At 42.2% G+C, this 19,087-nt stretch overlaps 1 protein-coding gene across 1 annotated transcript; it reads right to left on the bottom strand.

The window, feature by feature from the left end:
* Positions 1–3,290: 3,290 nt before the first annotated feature.
* Positions 3,291–17,545, bottom strand: elk1 (ELK1, ETS transcription factor). The gene is made up of 11 exons (XM_022763893.1): positions 17,415–17,545; positions 12,860–13,068; positions 11,540–11,725; positions 11,258–11,431; positions 10,853–10,999; positions 10,054–10,539; positions 9,820–9,970; positions 9,308–9,456; positions 9,042–9,125; positions 8,254–8,355; positions 3,291–5,541 (listed from the first exon to the last, which is right to left on the bottom strand). The coding sequence occupies exons 1-11, from the start codon at positions 17,437–17,439 to the stop codon at positions 5,443–5,445; spliced, it is 1,812 nt and encodes a 603-aa protein (XP_022619614.1). The 5' UTR covers positions 17,440–17,545; the 3' UTR covers positions 3,291–5,442.
* Between the last annotated feature and the right edge of the window lie 1,542 nt (positions 17,546–19,087).

Raw genomic sequence — 19,087 nt, 5'->3', positions numbered from 1 at the left:
GTTTCTCAGAGGGATTTACAAATATCCACTGTTATAAATGTCATGAAACGTTTGAGTTCAGAAGATGAAGTTCATGATCTGAAAACAAACTCAAACATCAAAGCTGAGTGAGGGCCTGTTTCCCCTCACCTGCAGAGCACACCTGCAGGATGAACAGACGCCTCACCTGTGAGCGAGGCACCGGCACGGGAGAGTTTGTCAGCGAGCATCATGTAACAGGTGACGCAACCGCTGTGTGTAATCTGCAGATACGCAGCGCTCACAGGTCACATCTGTGAAACAGACCCTGAGTCTGCTTTGAGCTGGAGATCATGTGAAAACTGTTGTGTTGAACTGTAGATGTAAGATGTGTATCACATTCAGCAAAGACACATAAACAAACTGGAGACCTTATCTCAGAGTCATGACCTCTATGTGTTGAGAAAAAGGGAAAAGACTCAAATATTGTTCTAACTCAAGTCTGATGTCCCACCAAAATAAAGCTATAGAGAAAACAGAGCCTGCAGAACTTCATTCAGAATCCTCCTGTTTTTAAGTTTTCCTACAGTGTCACAGAAATTCAGTGATAGTTGTCTGTACATCATGATACACTACAGACAGGAGCTGATCACAGCTGATTCAGTCAGCTGCTGTTGATCAGACAGTTTCACTGAATGGAAACAGATACAGGCTAAAAAAAAACTCAGAGAACAGCAGCTCAGACCTGTAGCTACATTACAACAGAACATATGAAGAGCTTTTACAGGCTCTTGTCGAGTATCTGCTGAATGTTGGTGTTAACATGTTTTCAAAAGATCAACAGAAACATGTTAAAACTTCCTCCATTTTCACATGAGTCAAATATCACTCTGATAAAAAGCAGCAGAAGGAAATAGCTTGGATATCCAGTTTAAAACCTGAGGACCAGGATCCAGACAGGATTTAAATGTCAGGAGCCAGTTCACAGAGAGACGGGAGGTCATGTGATCATCACTGACCAGAGCAGGTGATGTTAAAACCACAGCTGTCCTACAGACAGATCCAGTCTGATCCAGAGTCTGTGTGTTGTAATTATGTCTCCAGTTTATTTATGTATTCATTTTTCTTTTGCTGAATCATTATTTTATAAACCTTTACTACAGGTCACATTTCAAACAGGAAATCATTAGTTCACTTCACTTTAATATACGTTTTCATTGGTATTGTCATAATGTTCTTTAATAATCTTAATATAAAATAACAAACCACACGAGAAAGTGCAGTATGTGGAAGTGCAGTGAAGAACTGGGCAATAACTAAATATTTATTATTTATAATTTTATCATTCTACAAATTATGTTTTCTGAACAACCTGTAATTAACACGTTGATTAAATTAATTTAAATAAGTTATTAAAGTTTGAAGAATTCAGCCACATCTGATTAAATCACTTTTAATCAATCAACTGAAAATTAATTGAATCAATTTTGATAAGCACTGACAAACTGAGAGGGACACTTTATCTCGCCACATTGTGTGAACATTAAACTATTCAATTAATTCAGGATTGATCAATAATGAAAATAATTGTTAGCTGCAGAAGTTCTGTATATGACAGTATATACATATAATGAGACAATATTAATTTATTAACGGTCAGAAATGTTACATCTGTAAAGTTGCAATAATTTGTTTTGTATTTAACTTACTAACTACTGATTAATTACTGAAAAACAATTACACTCATTTTCCTGAACATTTATCACAATATATATTGATCAGAACTGATTGACCCTGATCAGTACTGTGATATTGTTTGACCACTCTGCCCAGCTCCGGTTCTGTAACATGTCTCTGATTAAAAAAAACATTGTTGTTCAATGTGGCACATAATTTTTTACAGTGCGCTTCAGCAGCGTCGCCTCAGGTAGCACTGAGTTTTTAAAAAAAATGGGAGTCTGGATGTTATCCAGAATGCAACGCTGTTATTCATGAATATAAAAACATTCTTCATGTTCTGCTGGTGAGAGAAATGTTAGCTTAACGTTCCACAGATGTCGGACTCAAACCTTCAGCTTCTCTGTATAAATGGCTTTTTTTCACCATCAAGCTCTGAACAATTCAAGACGCAGATATTTTTAAAACGAAGAAGAAGATTTTTTCTTACTCTGCTGCAGAGCTGAAATCTTTAAGGCTTCGTCGCTCTTTAAACTTTAGTCACAATATAAACACGTGGTCTCTGATAGAAAAATAGAGTCATGCTGTAAAGGAGAGAACAGTCGGGACACAATGGCTTGGTGCTGCGTTTATGTCACTACTGAGGCTGGGAAATCACAACGTCAGGAACTGAGATGAGGCTGAACTGTTCAACATGTCTGCAGATGTTTAGATCTTTACATCAATGTCTCCTCTTGGAGAAAAAGACTTTAAATAATAAAAACTCAGATTCGTTTCAGGATCTACTTTGGACCTGGTTCTGGGTTGATGAAACATCTGGATCTCCAAACCTACAATCAACTCAAATCTGCCGACCAACACTGACTGATCACATCAGCTGTAGATACCGGAGAATAACACTATCAGGTATCACAGGCCATGTCTTTTTATAAGTACACTGTCCTGGACTCACTGAACCGTCTTCATTCACTGTCTGAGCTGTCCAACATACAATCTGCATATATCTGCACCTGGCAGCTGGATATGTAAACATGCAGCTGTGGGGAGGATGAAGCCGTTCAGATAACGGTCCTTGTTGGATGACAGTGTTTTCTGAGAGTCCAGGACAGAGTATTAACAAGACCTCAGATCAAACAGCTGTCCAGTCTGAAAGAATGATTCTAGCCAGATGTTTAAAAGGTATAAATGGATCTGTCTCTACAAAATGAATGAGTAAGTTAGAGTAACTTGATGACTAAACAGTTTTTTTGTTCAGGTGCTTTACCACTATTTTCAATAATGAGTCAAATCAATATTAAATTAATCAAACTATTTTTATGATTAATTGTCACAGAGAAATTCTGATTCTTTCAGTTCAAATATAAGAATTTCCTTCTTTTCTGGGTCTCACATTTTAGTAAATTGGTTGGTGAGAGAAAAGACATGTGACATCACCACTGGACCAAATGATTAATCAAGAAAATAACTGGCAGATTGATGTTAATTAACAGGATGAGATGTGAACCGTTTTTATTCAGTTTAAGTTTGACTGAACCAAAAAATGATAAATGAACATCAGCTGAAACAGTCACATCTGAAAACACAGAGTTTCAGCTTCACTCAGTTCACGTTGTGTGTGTGTGTGTGTGTGTGTGTGTGTGTGTGTGTGTGTGTCAGCAGCCTTGTCGTTGCACACAGAAGCACAGAAACACGTTAACGGCGTCATCACGAGGAGCTTCAGCAACAACAGCGACCTGCAGGTCAGCAACAGTCAGATCAGGTTACCATGGCAACCACAGAGTTCAGCTAGCATCACAAATAACAACAACAACAACAACAACAACAACAGTCTTTTCAAAAGAACCATCAGAGTCTGTCCACAGACGGTTCGTTGTCACTTTGGATGCTTCAGGTAAAAACAGACGTTGATGTTGCCACAAGTGACAAAGGAGCCTCAGTGAGACTGGATGCGTGGACTCAGGTCAGCTGTTTAAGTTTAAGTTGAAATCAATACGTGGATTTACTTCACCTGTACAGGTAAATCTGAGGTGATTTGAGTCACTCAGTTGTCAGGTGATAACTTGAGACTAAAGCTTTGAGCTGATTTGCGCTGCTATAACGAGTCTGAGGATCCAGCTTCACTGAAAGTCGAGCTGCTTTCATCTTTTCATCACCTCCGCAGCCCCAAAACATCCCAACACTACCGACTCGCTTCCCACTCCTCCTCCCAAGTTTCTGTCACTCGTGTCAGTTCAAAGTTAAAGTTGAGAAGTATTTTTTCGAGCGAGGCGTCTCACTGTTGAAACTCAGATCAGTGTCTTCGCTCCGTCTGAACTCTGGATGGAAACGACATGAAAACTGTGTCGACTTGTGGCAACATCGCTGCAGATTTACAAGGCCATGAATCCGAGGCTTTCAGGAATAAAAAAACATTCATCCATCAGAGCTGCTCAACTAAAATCCACTGTACATCTGGAATGAAAGGTTGAAATTAAACAGTTAATAACCAATAAACACGTCCATCAACATTTTAAAGCCAAAGGAATGTGACTGCATGGTCAATAAAACCTTTAAATCCAAACAGTTCACTCCTGTAGAGCCACAAGACGACACTTCAGCTTCTTGAAATTCAAAGACTCTTTTAAAAATATACAATCTGTCCCATTGAGAGACTTTTATAGAGAAATACCTTGGCTGTGTAAAAACTCTGCAGCTCAGGTCCATCATCATCATTATCATCATCCTCCCTGCTCTGACTGGTCAATTCGTGATGCTGAGCAGTTCAGTCCAATAACAGGCCATGCATAAGTGTGGGAAGGCGTGGCCTTAAAAAGCGGCCAATAAGAGCAAAGCACAAACCTTACTGAGCAAAGGTGAGTTTAGAGAACGATGCTGTTTCTGTTCCAACGGGAGAAAAGTCATGTGGGAGTGTTGAAATCAAACACACCTGTTACAGTCCAGAGCCGTACAACAGTCGAGTTATATTCAAGAACCTGCAGCGAACACTGCTGGAAACAGGGAACAGGAATAAATAACCATGTTTTAAAAAACAGACAATAAGAGCAAAAAGCCCCGAAAAGATCCAGCGAGAGAGATCTGAGACTGATCCGGATTTCAGCTCTGCCCGGGTCCAGGTGTTTCCTCATGAATATTAATAAGGCTTAGGTCATTTTCATCTGATCAGGTCAGATTTAAAATAAACATCTTTCCTGTCTGAGTCGAGACGAATCCACCGGAAAACAGGTCGTCAGTCGATCCATAAAAGAATTAACAGATGTCTGAATGTTTTTCATTTCTCCAGTAAAAACTTTAAACAATCTTGTTCCAGTTTTCTGCTTCTGCCCATGTGACTTCATCATAAACTAAATCAGTTTTCAGGCGTTGGTCGGACTGAAGGAACAGTCAGTTAAAAACTATCTTTATCTACAGTTACATCATTAGTTGAAGCCCTCAGTAGAAGAAGAAAACTTGCATCCCTCCACCTCATCATCATCGTCGTCGTCACCAACTGTCTTTAAACTGTCGGCTTCTCAAGCGAGGGAAGTGGCTGAAAGAGGACGCAGCTCAGACATCCACCTGCTCTCTGGCTTAAATATTTGGCAGCGGAGTTCAGAGGCTCCGACCTTCAACAAACTGGTTTCTGGTTTCTCCAGGATTCTCCGCCAGTGAAGGGTCCCCGTGAACCATCAAACCTCCCACTCTTACCAGTCAGACGACGCGCTTAAATGGTTCTGGAGTCAGCCCAGATCCAGTTCTCCTCCAGGAGGCCAGCGGACCATCAGGTGAGTTCTGTGCCCAGTGAGGAGCTGTGTGAGGGGGGCAGGGAGCTCAGGGTTTCTGGGGGCCAGGGGAGAGGACCACAGGGGTGGAGAGACCGTCGACGCTCAGGGCCGGGATGTGGATCTGATTACTGCCGTTTGTGGGAAACTAAAGAGGGACGGAGAGATCAGTTTTTAATTTAAAAGTGTTTCAGCAACTGGAAACTTTTGAATGCACAGAAAAAGATTCAACAGAGTTGTCAGTCGAATCAGTGGAAGAACGATCGAAATAAATAAAACCTACAATTATTTATTAAACACAAGAATTTATATATATTTATATAAGTTCTCAGCTGTAAGTTACAATAGTAATTAATCAATTTACGTGACCTGGACATTTTAAACCTTTTCTGAGAAAACAGAACTCAATGTTTTTAAGACTTTTCAAGATGATATTGTTCCACAGCAGGTTCCTCTCCTCACACAGTCTCCACAGTCTACTGTGATTTTCATCATCTTACATATTAAAGACTCCATTCATTTCCTTTAATTAATTCGGAGCCAATCAGAGTTTAGTTTGTTGTCGAGTTTAAAGTTTTCTGAGAAATCTTCTTTATTTGAAACAAAATATTTATTCTGAAATGAAGCAAATATTTGTTCATTACATAATGAATTTATATTAAATTGCACTGCTATTTATTGGAGACTTTTGTTTCTTACTGTGTGTTAAATACAAATTGACACAAGAAACTGGACTAAAAACTACAGAAAGCAGGAAAATTAACCTGTTAATTTCAATAGTTCAACATGATTTTCATCTTCAGATTTTTTAAAGTGAGAGTGAAATTATCTGTGATGTCTGAACATGTCTGCTGCTCTCAGATCAGTTTTTAAAAACATTTACACACCTATAAATTTAGATCAGATTAAATCCTGTGTCAGTTTCTTTTCATTTTCTTTCATATTGTTAATCAGTAGATTTTGTCATAAACTGACAGAAGACTGAGATTTTATATAGAAGGAAAAAAATCTAATAAACAATAGGGTATGCACACACACACACACACACACACACACACACACACACACACACACACACACACACACACACACACACTTTATGTTTATCACATATCTGTTTAATCTGCTCCGAGGGTTTAAATCTGACCATTAAGCTGCTGTTTGTGTTTTATTATGAAAACTGAAAACTATATAATTCAGTGGACAAGTAAACTACAATATAAAGAACATGACAGTGAAACTTTTGTGGTTCACAAATCTCAAAGAAATTAAGTTTTAATCTGTTATCGGTGTAATCTGACTGGTCATGGTTCTTTAGGAGTGGCGGAAACACAAACAGGAATCTGCAAAGTGAGAGTTTTAAGTTCTTGGTTTACTTCCTCGTGTTAACATCCTGTAGTTTTCAGCTGCTCCACAAGGAGGCGACAACACGCCACAACGACCAAACATGAAAATACAGGGAACCACAAGAAACCTGGTTACAGCTGTTTGTTTTCTCTTCAGCACAGAAACAAACTACAGACAGTTTTTAGTCTGTCTTCAGACAACTGTCTTCAGTGGATATTGTATCTAGACCATCAGAGACTTGGTTTCTGAAGGCCTTGTTGTTGATGAAGGTTTTAAATGTCATGATTCAGTTCTGTGAGCAGCACAAACTAAATCTGACTCACTTCAGACTAGTATCTTCAAACAGACACCAGAACCAGAAACACCTGACAGGACAGAGAGCAGCAGAGGGAAGAGAGAGGATGTTGTTTGTGATTTGAGTGAACTGAACCTTTAATAAGTCTCTGTCATCAGACAACAGATGGAGCAAAAACTGATCCAGAAACCTGCAGAGACCCCAGCTCTGTGTGTGTGTGTGTGTGTGTGTGTGTGTGTGTGTGTGTGTGTGTGTGTGTGTGTAGGAGATATGAGGAATTTAATAAGATAATAATAATAAAATTTGCTGGATTCAGAGTCTGTTTAATATTCAAAAATGAACTTCATGTATTTTTGGATATTTTCCATTTATCTGCAGGGAATGTGAAAACATGAGCAACATTTATTCGTTGTACCTGTGTGATAATATCTATGAGGCTTTAACTTGAGCTGCAAACTCGTTGCACAGATGCATAAATGTGTGAAGGTGAAGAGTGAAGCTGATGTCTGTGCTCTTTGTGGTTTCAGTTAACACTGTACACAGACCTGAGAAACATGCCGTGGTTGGGAGTTAAATGTGAGCTCTGCAAACCTGTCACTTAAACACACACACACACTATACAGTCTACAAAACACAACATAGTGTGTAAAAGACAGTTCCTGTGTGTGTGCCTGGATTTGGATGTCTCTCCCTCTCTAACTGAGACTTAGTAGACAGGATTTCTGGGGTCTATTATATATGCAGACCCCCAACTGTGGCAGCAGCTGCTGCTCCAAGTATAAAAAGCAGATCAGTGACTGTAGCCTGTTTGTCTTTATCCTGGAGGTGGTGAAAGCTCTTATAATAAAATAAACTTGTTAATATAAAAATATAGATCTATTGTTCTTTTCACATTGTAAGATTAATATTGTCATTTGTCATCGTTGAAAAAAATGTGAACCCATCCTCACATAACAAGAAGCACATACATTTTTTCTGTGGAAATTGAGAAAGTAACACATAACACACAGTCTGTCTTCATTCTGTGTCAATCTATTTGTGTCTGTTACTTCACTTCCTGTATATTTTGTGTGTTTTCATGAAACCAATGTAGATTAGGTCTTAACACAGGAAGTCTTGTACTGATCAATCAGAGCTGTGGAAGCATTTTTTACTGAAGTTACTGTGTCAGACATTACAGTACAGCTAGGTGCAGGCACAGCGGGCTAGGTGCATTACCTGGAAGGAGAGTTTGGCCGGGGAGCGAGGAGCTATGGGACTGAGCGTGCTCCAGAAGTGGATGGTGGAGGGAAGAGGACTGGGAGTCAGCAGCACCGGAGTCTGGACCAACAGACACACAACAACTCATCAGAACAAAACCACAACGACAGGTGGAGCTTCCTGCAGGTCAGAGGTCGTGGTTTAAATAAATGTCCCTTCACTGGCGTCACCACCTTAACCCGTGAGGGGACCCATGGAAAAATATGTTGTTGGGCCCCTATTGACCCATACATCTGTCGGATATCAGAGAATATACCTCCACCAAGGCCAAACAACCTACACATGTTCTCAAGTAGCTTCATTTATTCACTGTCTTTAATCCTTAATGTCCAAGAAACAGATGAGTGTATTAACTAATGAAAAATGTGTCACAGGATTTTTCAGCCAGTTTCTTGCTAAAATTAAACTGTTGTCAAAAAAGATTAGACATTTGCCTGATGAAGGTCGAGCACCGAAATACTGCAAATAAATTCTCTATTGCAAGTCAGACAGTGTGCAGGATTTCTGAACTGCTGCTAAAACACATTGTATAACCAACATTACAGCCTCAGACAGACAGACTTTTTAAAATAAAAGATAGATGAAGATAAAAGATTTTTTATTACATATGAAGCCTTAAAACCTGCAGATAAGACAAAATGATTAATCAACAAAATAATCTGCAGATTAATCAATAATGAAAATCGTTATCTTCAGCTATTCTTTCAGTCTCACACACACACACACAGACAGAACAGGGTGTTTACCAGAGCGTGGGAGGTGATGACAGTCGGGGTGAGTGTGTTGGTTGCTGATCCAGGAGCCAGTAAACTGTTAACAGCTGCATTCACCTGCAGATAACACAAACAGGATGTGATGTCACAGGCTTCACCTGCAAACACACCGACAGCTGTCACAGCTGTGATGCGGGTTCAATTCCCGATCCTGGGAGCTCATTGAGTGTAATGAACTGGTAAATAATCACTAATGTGATGTAATGTGTAACCACAGTCACTGAGTGCAGGCTGCAGACCTTATCCAAGGAGAGGCCAGGAGGGAGGGAAGGGGAGGAGGGCAGCTCCAGGCCTCGTGGCTTCTTTGGTTTGGGAGGAGCAGCGTCCAAGGCGGGGGTCACAGGAGGGGTCACCGCTGAGGACGATGTTACTGGAGGGTCGGAGGGATCTGACAGAGAGAACGGTTCATTATAACAGAGAGAAACTCACCTTGGTAGGTGTCCCGAGCCCAACATAAGATTCTGTATCAGGGCCAGTCCACATATTTTAAGTGGAACAGTATCAGATAAATTAAATCTGATCCTTTACAGAACTTTACTTCTTCTGCTGCAGCTCCTTCAAAAGATCCATTTCTGCACTGAAGCATGTCACTGTGTTCTCCCTATTGTACCTTCAGTTTTATATCAATAATTTAAGATGATCAGATCTATAGTTCTGAATCAGGACCCTCAGTATTTGGATCACGTAGATGATACAAAATGAGGTGGGCCACATTTAGAAGCTGTTTTTTCAACATTTAGTATCCTATTACCTGTTAGCATGTCCTTGCCCTCCCCCTCTGCTCCCCCCTCCCCTGCAGGCTGCTGCCCTCCTACCCCGGGCTCCATGCAGGGAGGGGACGGGCTCTCCACGATGGTGAGGGGGGGCTCTGGTTGCCCCGAACCACAGATCACCTGAGGAACCTGGAGGAGGAGCAGAGAGACGTCATCAGATAAAACCAAGCCTCAGCAGGAACCAGGACTCTGGTTTCTCCTGAACCTCTCACCTCATCCACCTGTTTCTCCTCCAGAGACACCATCTCCAGCAGCTCCTCCTCTGATGGCAGGTTCTCCTCCTTGATGACGATGGGGGGAGGAGGATGGGCGGGGGGAGGAACAGAGGGAGGAGGTGCAACAGAGGGAGGAACAGGTGTCATGGCCACCTGCTGCTGCTGCTGCTGCTGCTGCTGCTGCTGCTGCTGCTGCTGCTGCTGCTGCTGTGGGGGAGGAGGGTTGATGATGACGAAGACAGGCGACGGGTGAGTTGAGTGAGGAGCAACGTGGGGCTGTGGTGGGAAGCTGGCGGGGTTGGTGACTCCCCCACAGTCGTCCTGCTGCGGCCCCTGGAGGCCCATGGTAACATGGGGGGGAGGGACAGGACTCGCGGACCCACCAACAGAACCCAGAGGGATGAGGGGGGTGAGGGAGGATGAATCCCCAACGCTGGTGAGATAAATCTGGGGAGGGTCGCCCAGAGGAGGAGCAGGAGGATTCTGGGAAAAAAAAGAGAGAAACGCTCTTGAAAATATAGGACATAGGATTCTTGATCTTACACCCAAGTATCTCCAGGATTACTTTTGCAGTGACATATGAAGTTCTAAATTACCAGAGGCATCTTTTTCAGCATTACGTTCTACAAAACTTTTCATATCAGACAACACATACACCAATACCAATATATCTGTGATAGTCCAATATCAACCAATAAAATCAGCTGATCGATTAGTCGGGCTCTAACAAACACATTTATTCTACAGGTAATTGAAAAATATCGCATTATGTGACCAATCAGGGATTGATACCCACCTGTGATTGGCTGGTGGTGTTGGCTGGTATCTGAGGACTGAGGGCGGGCGTCGGACAGGGTGACGGCTGAGTGACGATCACCTGGAGAGCAGAGTCAACAGCTCCACTTACTGACGGAGAGGATTTAGACTCTGATAATACACAGACCTGAGGATGAGAAGAACAAAGGGATCAGAGGAGGCGATATCATGGAGTAAAATCCTGCTCAGTGGGGATACACCTACACCTATATCGTGGTGTAGGATCAGTCTATATCACAGATTGGTTATTCATTCAATACTGTGATCAATCAGTTGTAGAAGGAAGTCGCTGATAAATCTGTCTTATTGCTGAAACTCAGACAGCAGCTGTTTTCCTCTGAGGACGGTGCTGATGGTACTTTTACTTTGGAAAGGTCTCTCTCACCTCTCTGGGCGTGCGATCAACCTTGGGGGCGGGGTCTTGTTGCAGTAGCAGCTCTGTTTTGATTGGCCGTGGGTTGGGTGAGGCCTGCAGTGACTGGATGGTGAAGGTGGAGTAAAGGCCAGACTTCATGTAGTCGTTCCTGGAGCTTTTCTGGGAGCTGCTGGGTGACGAGCGCTGGGGATCAATACACAAATCAATCAGTCATTCTGTCATATATTAATATTACTGTGTTTCTATGTCCTGCAGAAAGCAACAAAACAAATAAAGGCAGTCAAAGTGTACCTGGGGCAAGCCCTTTGACTGACAGGTTGAGGCAACGCCCCCAAGGCCTTTTGATTGGCTGTTTGGGTCAGTGCTGTCCCTCCTCTGGCTCTCCTCTCCGTTACGTACCCCCTCAGGCAGGGAGGGGTCAGGCTGACTGACAAACTTGTAAACAAACTTCTGACCGCTCACTTTCTTTATGATGTTCTGTGAGAAGATGACAACATAAACACAATAAAGAGATCACCTGAAAACACCTGTTTTAAATCATTTGAACCAAGTCCAAGTCAAGTCTCTGAGATGTCTCACAAAAGCAAAAAAACAAACCAAACTTTTATAAAGGAAACAGGTATATAACCAGTATCAACCGTAAGTGTCAAATGGTTCAGAGAGAACAAACAACAAAGAATTGTGATGAGTTTCGGTTTCGAACATGAGTGTCTTTAGTCTTTGAATTAAAACCAATTCATTTGATAACAAAACGAAAGTATAATTTCTCTAATCTGAATTGAGATTCTGTTGCATTCGGTTGTGGAGCAAAACAGTTTCTACTTAGGTTTTGGTGCAATCACCAGAACAGGTTCCAGATGCAAAATTATTGGTCAAAATGTGTCACATGGTTTTACACAACACCGATGATTGTGATCATTAATATGACTGATGGTGTCTGTGCAGTTTTCATCCGTGTCTGTCTCTTGGTAATTTGGTTGGTCAGTTCTTAATCGACTGAACAAACCGACCAACCAACAGACACGTACGGTCAGTCGTTTGGTCAGATCACACAAAAGGTACTGAACTGGTTTGTACCAAGCTTGGTGGAGTGATGGAAAGTGGCCCAGGCGCAGATCTGGTTTCAGGGGCAGATCGAGGAATTTTTGATCACTTTCCTTAACACTGAGAAAGAACATTTAACATTTTTGCCACTTTCTCAGGAAAATATGTTTGGATCTTGACAGACATATTTACGGTGTTGAGATCTATGTGTTTGTACAGTTTGGTGCAGATCCACATAACCATATCACATCATCATAGTCATATGTCAGATCTGGATGTAACGGTCATGTGTAGGATTGTTTGTGCTTGGCTGCGCTCTACTGAGTGCCATTCAAGTTACTGCTAGTTTTAATATTGAGTTACATGTCACATGTCTGTGTTCTTATTAAATTACAAAACAAGAAGCAGAAATATTATTCATCTGTCGTAACAGCATAGGTGCCGTTATTACAAATATTGTAGTAATAACAGCAGTTGGATTAGCAGAAGTATCAGCAGTATTACTGAAGCATGTGTCTCAATTTATCGTTGTTTATGTTGTGTGTGTTCTTGTGTTATCAGTAGTACCTTGTCGTAGTAATATCTGAGGGCCCGGCTTAGTTTGTCGTAGTTCATGTTGTGCTTGTTCTTGCGGAGCCCCCACAATCGTGCGACCTCTTCAGCGTCCAGAAGCTTGAATTCTCCATCCTCACCTGTCCAGGAGATCAGGTGACGCTGCCGCTGGTCCTCCAGTAAGTGGAGCAGGAACTGCCACAGCGTGATGGACGGGTCCATGGCTGGGGGGCACAAAGACACACATCAATTAACCTGATTTTTTTATTTTAAATGAATTGTACAGTCATGAAATACGAACAAAAGTTTGGAAAAAAATTCACATCAGAGCTTAACAGAGTCAAAGGTGACGTCTTCAAATGTCTCGTTTTGTTGAAACAACAGTTAAAATCCAAATACAAAAAAAGAAAGATTCATTGATTATCAAAATAGCTGCAGATCAACTGATCAACTAATTGATTAAATCGACTAATTTTTGAAGAGCTGATGTCCATGTTAGTTAATGTGTGCTGTCTCTGATAAATTTGTTCATCATCATGACAGAAATGTTCAGAGAGTTTTCAGAGTTTTAAGTCTGAGAAATAAACTTATCACATTTTTCACAGTCACGCTGATTGAAGAATGACAGAGAAACAAAAAGGTCTGGGATCCTATATACGAGGGGTGGGGGGCCATTTACTTTGTATGCGCAGGGGTCTATTGTCTCAAATCTGTCCATGTCTGGACCCAGATGCAACTTTTTAAAACATAAGGCTACATTTTTTTGTTTTCTTTTTTGAGGGAACATGATTCTCTGCTTTAAAGGACTTTTCCAGACTTGCAGCCCCCCCTTGTTTCACAGGCACAGTCACTGAAGTCTGTGGTATCAAAGTGCCACAGATTTAATGGATGAAGAGACAGGAGGACTGAGTGGAAAAGTGAATAAGCTCTCCAGAGCCAGTGAGTGGCTCTGTGGAGAAGGTCGGCAGTGAACAGATTACAGTGAGAGAGATGCCAGTCAGTCATGCAAATTAGTCTCATTACCATTGGCTGACCTGTTACACAACTAACCTATCAAACCCCTTGGAAACCATCGCCATGGTGAGAGACCTTTCATCAATGGTAACCAAGGGAGAAGGACGGCGGGAGCGAGAGAGGTATAAACAGAGAGAGAGAGAGAGAGAGAGAGAGAGAGAGAGAGAGATGTGAAGAGGCTGCTGCTGTTCAGTGCTGTCAGCAGTTTGTCCTGCAGGATGTCGACACAGGTGTCAATATCACCTGACAGCGGGGGTGGTTGCAGCTGTGGCTCAGGATGTATCACAAAGTTCTGTACTCAGGTCCACATGTTGAAGTGTCCTTGGCCCTGAACCCTGAACTGCTCCTGATGGTCAGACCAGTATCCTACTGTCAGGTGGTGAAAAACCAACGACTTACTGACCACGTATACACTGACACAGATATTAAGGAGGCATTAAACTGGGCCAATATTAGAAATGAATATCTACTCTCGCACTCACAACTCAAATTTAACATTAATAAATCAGTTTAAACTGACCCACACTAGAACAGACCCAACACCAAAACCACATTTAGAATCAGACTGGTAGTGGTCTGAACCAGATCAGAGGAAACCTGAACCTGATATCCGGTTTATCACACGAAGATTCACACAGGAACAGAACATGTCGAGAAAAACACATCAGGTACAAGGACGCTGCGTGTGTGTGTGTGCGCGTGCGTGTATACAGTGAATGGATGCAGCAGCTCATCTGTCCTCAAGGCCTCTGTACAACAACAAAAGGAAGTATTTTATGTTTCTTTTTTTCTTTTTTTCACACACAGACATTTACTGAGCTCTACACTGCCTCCATCCCAGTCTGACTCCAGCCATATTGGGAGGTGACCAGAACAACCATAGCTAAATCTGTGGAAAAACCTGAACGCACCATAGTCTGGGTTTGGTGATTTAATATGTGTCTGACACATTTAAGTCACAAATAAAAATACAAATACAAATACAAAACTGATCAACTTCAGTTATTGATCTGATATGAAGGGGGGCACAGATACTGTGTGAGGTGAGTTACAGTCAGACATGGTCCTCAGAGTAACTAATTGAGTCAAATCTGAACACACAGATACAACACACATGTTGATACGTCAGTGTGACTTCCACTTCCTGAGGATATCATCATCTGAAATCAGAGAAAACAGAAGCTGCAGAACTTCATTCAGAATTCTCAAGTTTTTAAGTTTCCTTCAGTATCATAGTAATATATGATAGTTGGCTGTACATGTAATGATACACTGCAGACAGGAGCTGATAACAGCCGATTCAGCCGCTGTTAATGGAGTCAATCTGACAAAATCTTGTGGTGAGGGGCACAATGGGAGTTTGGGGTACCTATGCCATTACTACAAGCTATCTGGTCCTTAATCAGTTGTGTTTGTATCCTCAGAAGAAAGTCAAGCACGTTTCTAGTCTTAATATACCTGGGCAGGCTGCCCAGGTGGAGCTTATGTATGGGAAATGCAGCGGATGTGCAGCTCGGTTACACAGAAAGATATTTCAGTATATTGCCGGCGTTTCCATCCAGACTTGAAATGACCATTTTACAACCAGCACAGTCTCTATTTTTTGACAATTCATGCAGATTAATGAATAATAAAAGAGAGTGAAGATAAAACAGAGCAGAGGGAGAGGGGAAGACTTAGACATACTAACACAAACAGAAAGAAAAAGAAAGAAGAACAAAACCACAGATGTGTTCACTTTCTCCACCAGAGAAGAGTCAAGTTAAACCTTAGTGATGTAGCCCAATATCACAAATTTTCCTCGAGGGACTTAACTACCAGTACAGCATTACAACACCCTCTGTCCACAGACCCTCTGACAGAAGCGCAACTGGAGGACTCCCTCCTCCAGGACGGACAGACAGGAGATATGCTTGTGTACAGAATAGACGATATTTCCAGGATCACAACATTATACACTGCAAACATTATTGAACAATATAATGTGGGAGGAGATCAAGAAACTTCTAGGTGACCTGGACCTAAGCTATACAACGTCCTCTCCACCACGAAGACCTGGAAAGGGGACAGACTACACCTGTATGTGTGGTTTCCTGACCACATCCTGTTCCTCTGTGGTTTCCTCACATCAGTCTGTCAGTCACATAACACAAATCTCAACTACAGCCAGACAACACAAAGAAACACCTGGACACATCCTCAAAGATACTACTGATGCTAGCCCTGGTTCTGTTAGTGCTGATGGTTCTGATTCTACTGTATCTGGACTCATCCATCCTCCCTGAATTCATCTGATCACACACATGTCACATCTCACAAACACTGTTTAACATTCACATCACAGTGTGTCAGTGTTGCCATGACAACACGTGAATATTACATCACTGAAATGGTCTCCGTGACAACAGTCAACATCATGTCTGTAATAAAGCTGGGAACTGACATTACTGACATTATTCAGTACTGGTGCAAGTTTGACTTCTGAGGTTCCGTCCAAAACCAGGTTCAGCACCACAGTGACCCTTTTATTGGTCAAATAAACAATATTTTATTGATTTTTGATCATTATTGTGGCTTTCTGAAACACTCTGACATCACACCCACCTCACTCAGTGATTGGTCAGCTGTGTCAAAGTGTAAACTTCTCTCTCAGCCCTCACAACTGAGGTCAACACTATGAATGTCTCCAGGAGAGACTGACTGAACATGCAAGAAGAAGAAAGAAAGAAGAAATTCTCTATGTATTTAAACCACATCATGGCCCCTCCTGATGCGAGGATTCAAGACTTCACTATCTTCACCATCTTGGCTACAGCCCTTGTTCAGGAGGTTAACCGAGGACAAAGAAAAACAACCTGAAAACCCAACAGCTGTAGAAGCATTCTCAGTGTGTGAGGGTGTGGACGTGTTTGAGATGAGAGAGAAAATATGTGGGGGTTTTTTTCTTCAAAAAGTTCAAAAGTGGCTCTTACAACACTAGCCAGTGTACTGTGTAATTTCATGGTGTATTCTGATTGTTCAGTTTGTACTTATAGCTGTCTCACACTGGGAGAATTTAAATTTCTATCACCATCTGGATTTTGCTGCAGCATGTCTTTGCTTCAAATCTGCAGTCAGTTAACATATCTCAGTGACCTACGACCACCGCTCCAGGCTGACCTCCACAGATTTGTTTCTCTCATGACTGTAAACTTTAGCCTCACACAGCCCAGAATCAACCAAGAAGTGTAAATAGGCCTACAGTGTCAACAGCTCTCAGGCTGCAAGTTTCTACACGCTGCTGGCAGCAGCAGCACGAAAAAAATTCAGCTCCAACCCAGGATTCAATATCGAGATAATACCTGCTTTAATATCCCACCTGTACACACACACACACACACACACACACACTGCAGGCTGCTGCAGGCCTCAGCAGCTTCCACACACCTGTTGCAATCTTGCTGCTGCTTCTCTCCAAACTGCACACAAACACACCCATGGCTGCAACACACACAAAATCAGCTGCATCCTCAAACAGCAGTATGTAAACATAGCATGAAGGAGCTCCGTCTCTTACCGTTTATCAGCGGGTGTGAATCCATCTTCAGCCAAATGTTCCGTCTTGTTATCTTCTTCCTGTCCCCCTGCAGGCTCAGACCTCCTCCATGCTGTCGTGTTGTTGTTGTGTTGTCTGTCTCTGTGTGTGTGTGTGTGTGTGTTGGGGGGGGGTTTCTCGGAGCAGGTTACAGCTGTCAGAGCCGGGCTGAGGAGGCTGAGGAGGACGAAACGTTCAGCAGCTTCTCTCCCGACCTGCTGGCGTTATGTAACCGCTCCGAGCTGCTGCCAGGCTGCCTTGCCTCCATGCTAACACTCATCGACACGAGAATTGAAAGTTACCTCAGCCCCATAAACAAACCGAGAGCACAACACACCGTCAGAACAGCACATCGACCGAAAAACCACAAAAAAACAGAAATTTACGTTTAAAAAAACTATCAACGGACGTGTGTACAGCCTTTAGCTGGACTTAACTTAGTGCTAATTATGAAGCACGGTGTTAGTCAATGTCCAACAGGCTTGTGTTAGCTTTAACTGTGAGTTAAGTCTGTTTCTGCGGATGTGGATGAAGTAAGTTGAGGTGTTTTTTCTCTCAGCTACATCTCCGCTAGATCTGTTGACAAGCCCTGATGAGAGCTAACTAGCTCGCTAACTAGCAATACTTACGCCACCAGGCTACGTTTCTTTTTGCAGTAAAATTGTTATTTTATATTCCTGGTGGACTTCGGAGCGGCCGTTTAAACTGCCGCTGACTGTTCACTAAGTTTCCCCCAAGTTCAGGGGTTTCAAGAGGCTGAAGCTGTTAGCCTAGATTGCTAACCAGCTAGCCTAGCCTAGCATAGCCTAGCCTGCTGCTGTGACAGCCCACCTCCCTCGCCGTCTTCCTCTCCCGCTGATGCGTCAGCCCGGACAGCGCTGTTACTGCGGACGGAAGCCCCAGGCCTTTGACACCGGGGAAAAGTAGTTTGTAAAGCCCGCCCCGTCGTTTATTGTCGGTGTGCTGGTGGAAGCGTCCGCCCGTGGAAACTAACTTCATCACTCAGGTGTGTTTCCCAGTTTCTTCCTGTTAGGACGGACGCCCCCTCATTGCCTTCGCTGTCAAGTTACCCACCAATAACACAGTCACACTTCCGGTGTAGCATTTCAACATAAAGGTCTGCTGAGCTTCAAGGTTCTTCCGCTTCAGTATTTCATTGCTTTAAAGTAGGTACTTGCACTATACTGGAGTATTTCCCCTTTATGCTGCTTTTTACGTCTCATTCTTATGTCTCGTCATTCTCTCATGTCTAACTAGCACTTATTATGCACTTATACTTCCTTATACAATCTCCTTGCATTTTAGATAGATGTAGTATAGATGTAGTACTTCATACTTACACCAAGGTTTCCTACTGCACTGAAGCTTACTTATGTCCTTCACTGTCGCTTTGGATAAAAGTGTCTTCCAAATGAGTTAATGTAAATTCTTGCATGTTTAATAAATACAGGTCCTGATGGACCTTGTGGATTCCCCTTCCAGGATCTGGTCTGTGGCCCGAAGTATCATTATTGAAGAAATAGCACATTATACATTGTACACATACACCATGGCACCAGACTGTGGAAAGAAAAAAGATGTATTAAGATATGACTGAAAAGTTATGTGAATAAATCTTTTTTTTTTAATGTTGATTTTATTCAGCAATTTCATTA

Source organism: Seriola dumerili, unplaced genomic scaffold, assembly GCF_002260705.1.
Source record: "Seriola dumerili isolate Sdu_G_001 unplaced genomic scaffold, Sdu_1.0 BDQW01000493.1, whole genome shotgun sequence".
In the NCBI taxonomy this organism is placed as follows: Eukaryota; Metazoa; Chordata; class Actinopteri; order Carangiformes; family Carangidae; genus Seriola; species Seriola dumerili.
This window is presented reverse-complemented; position numbering and strand designations above follow the sequence as displayed.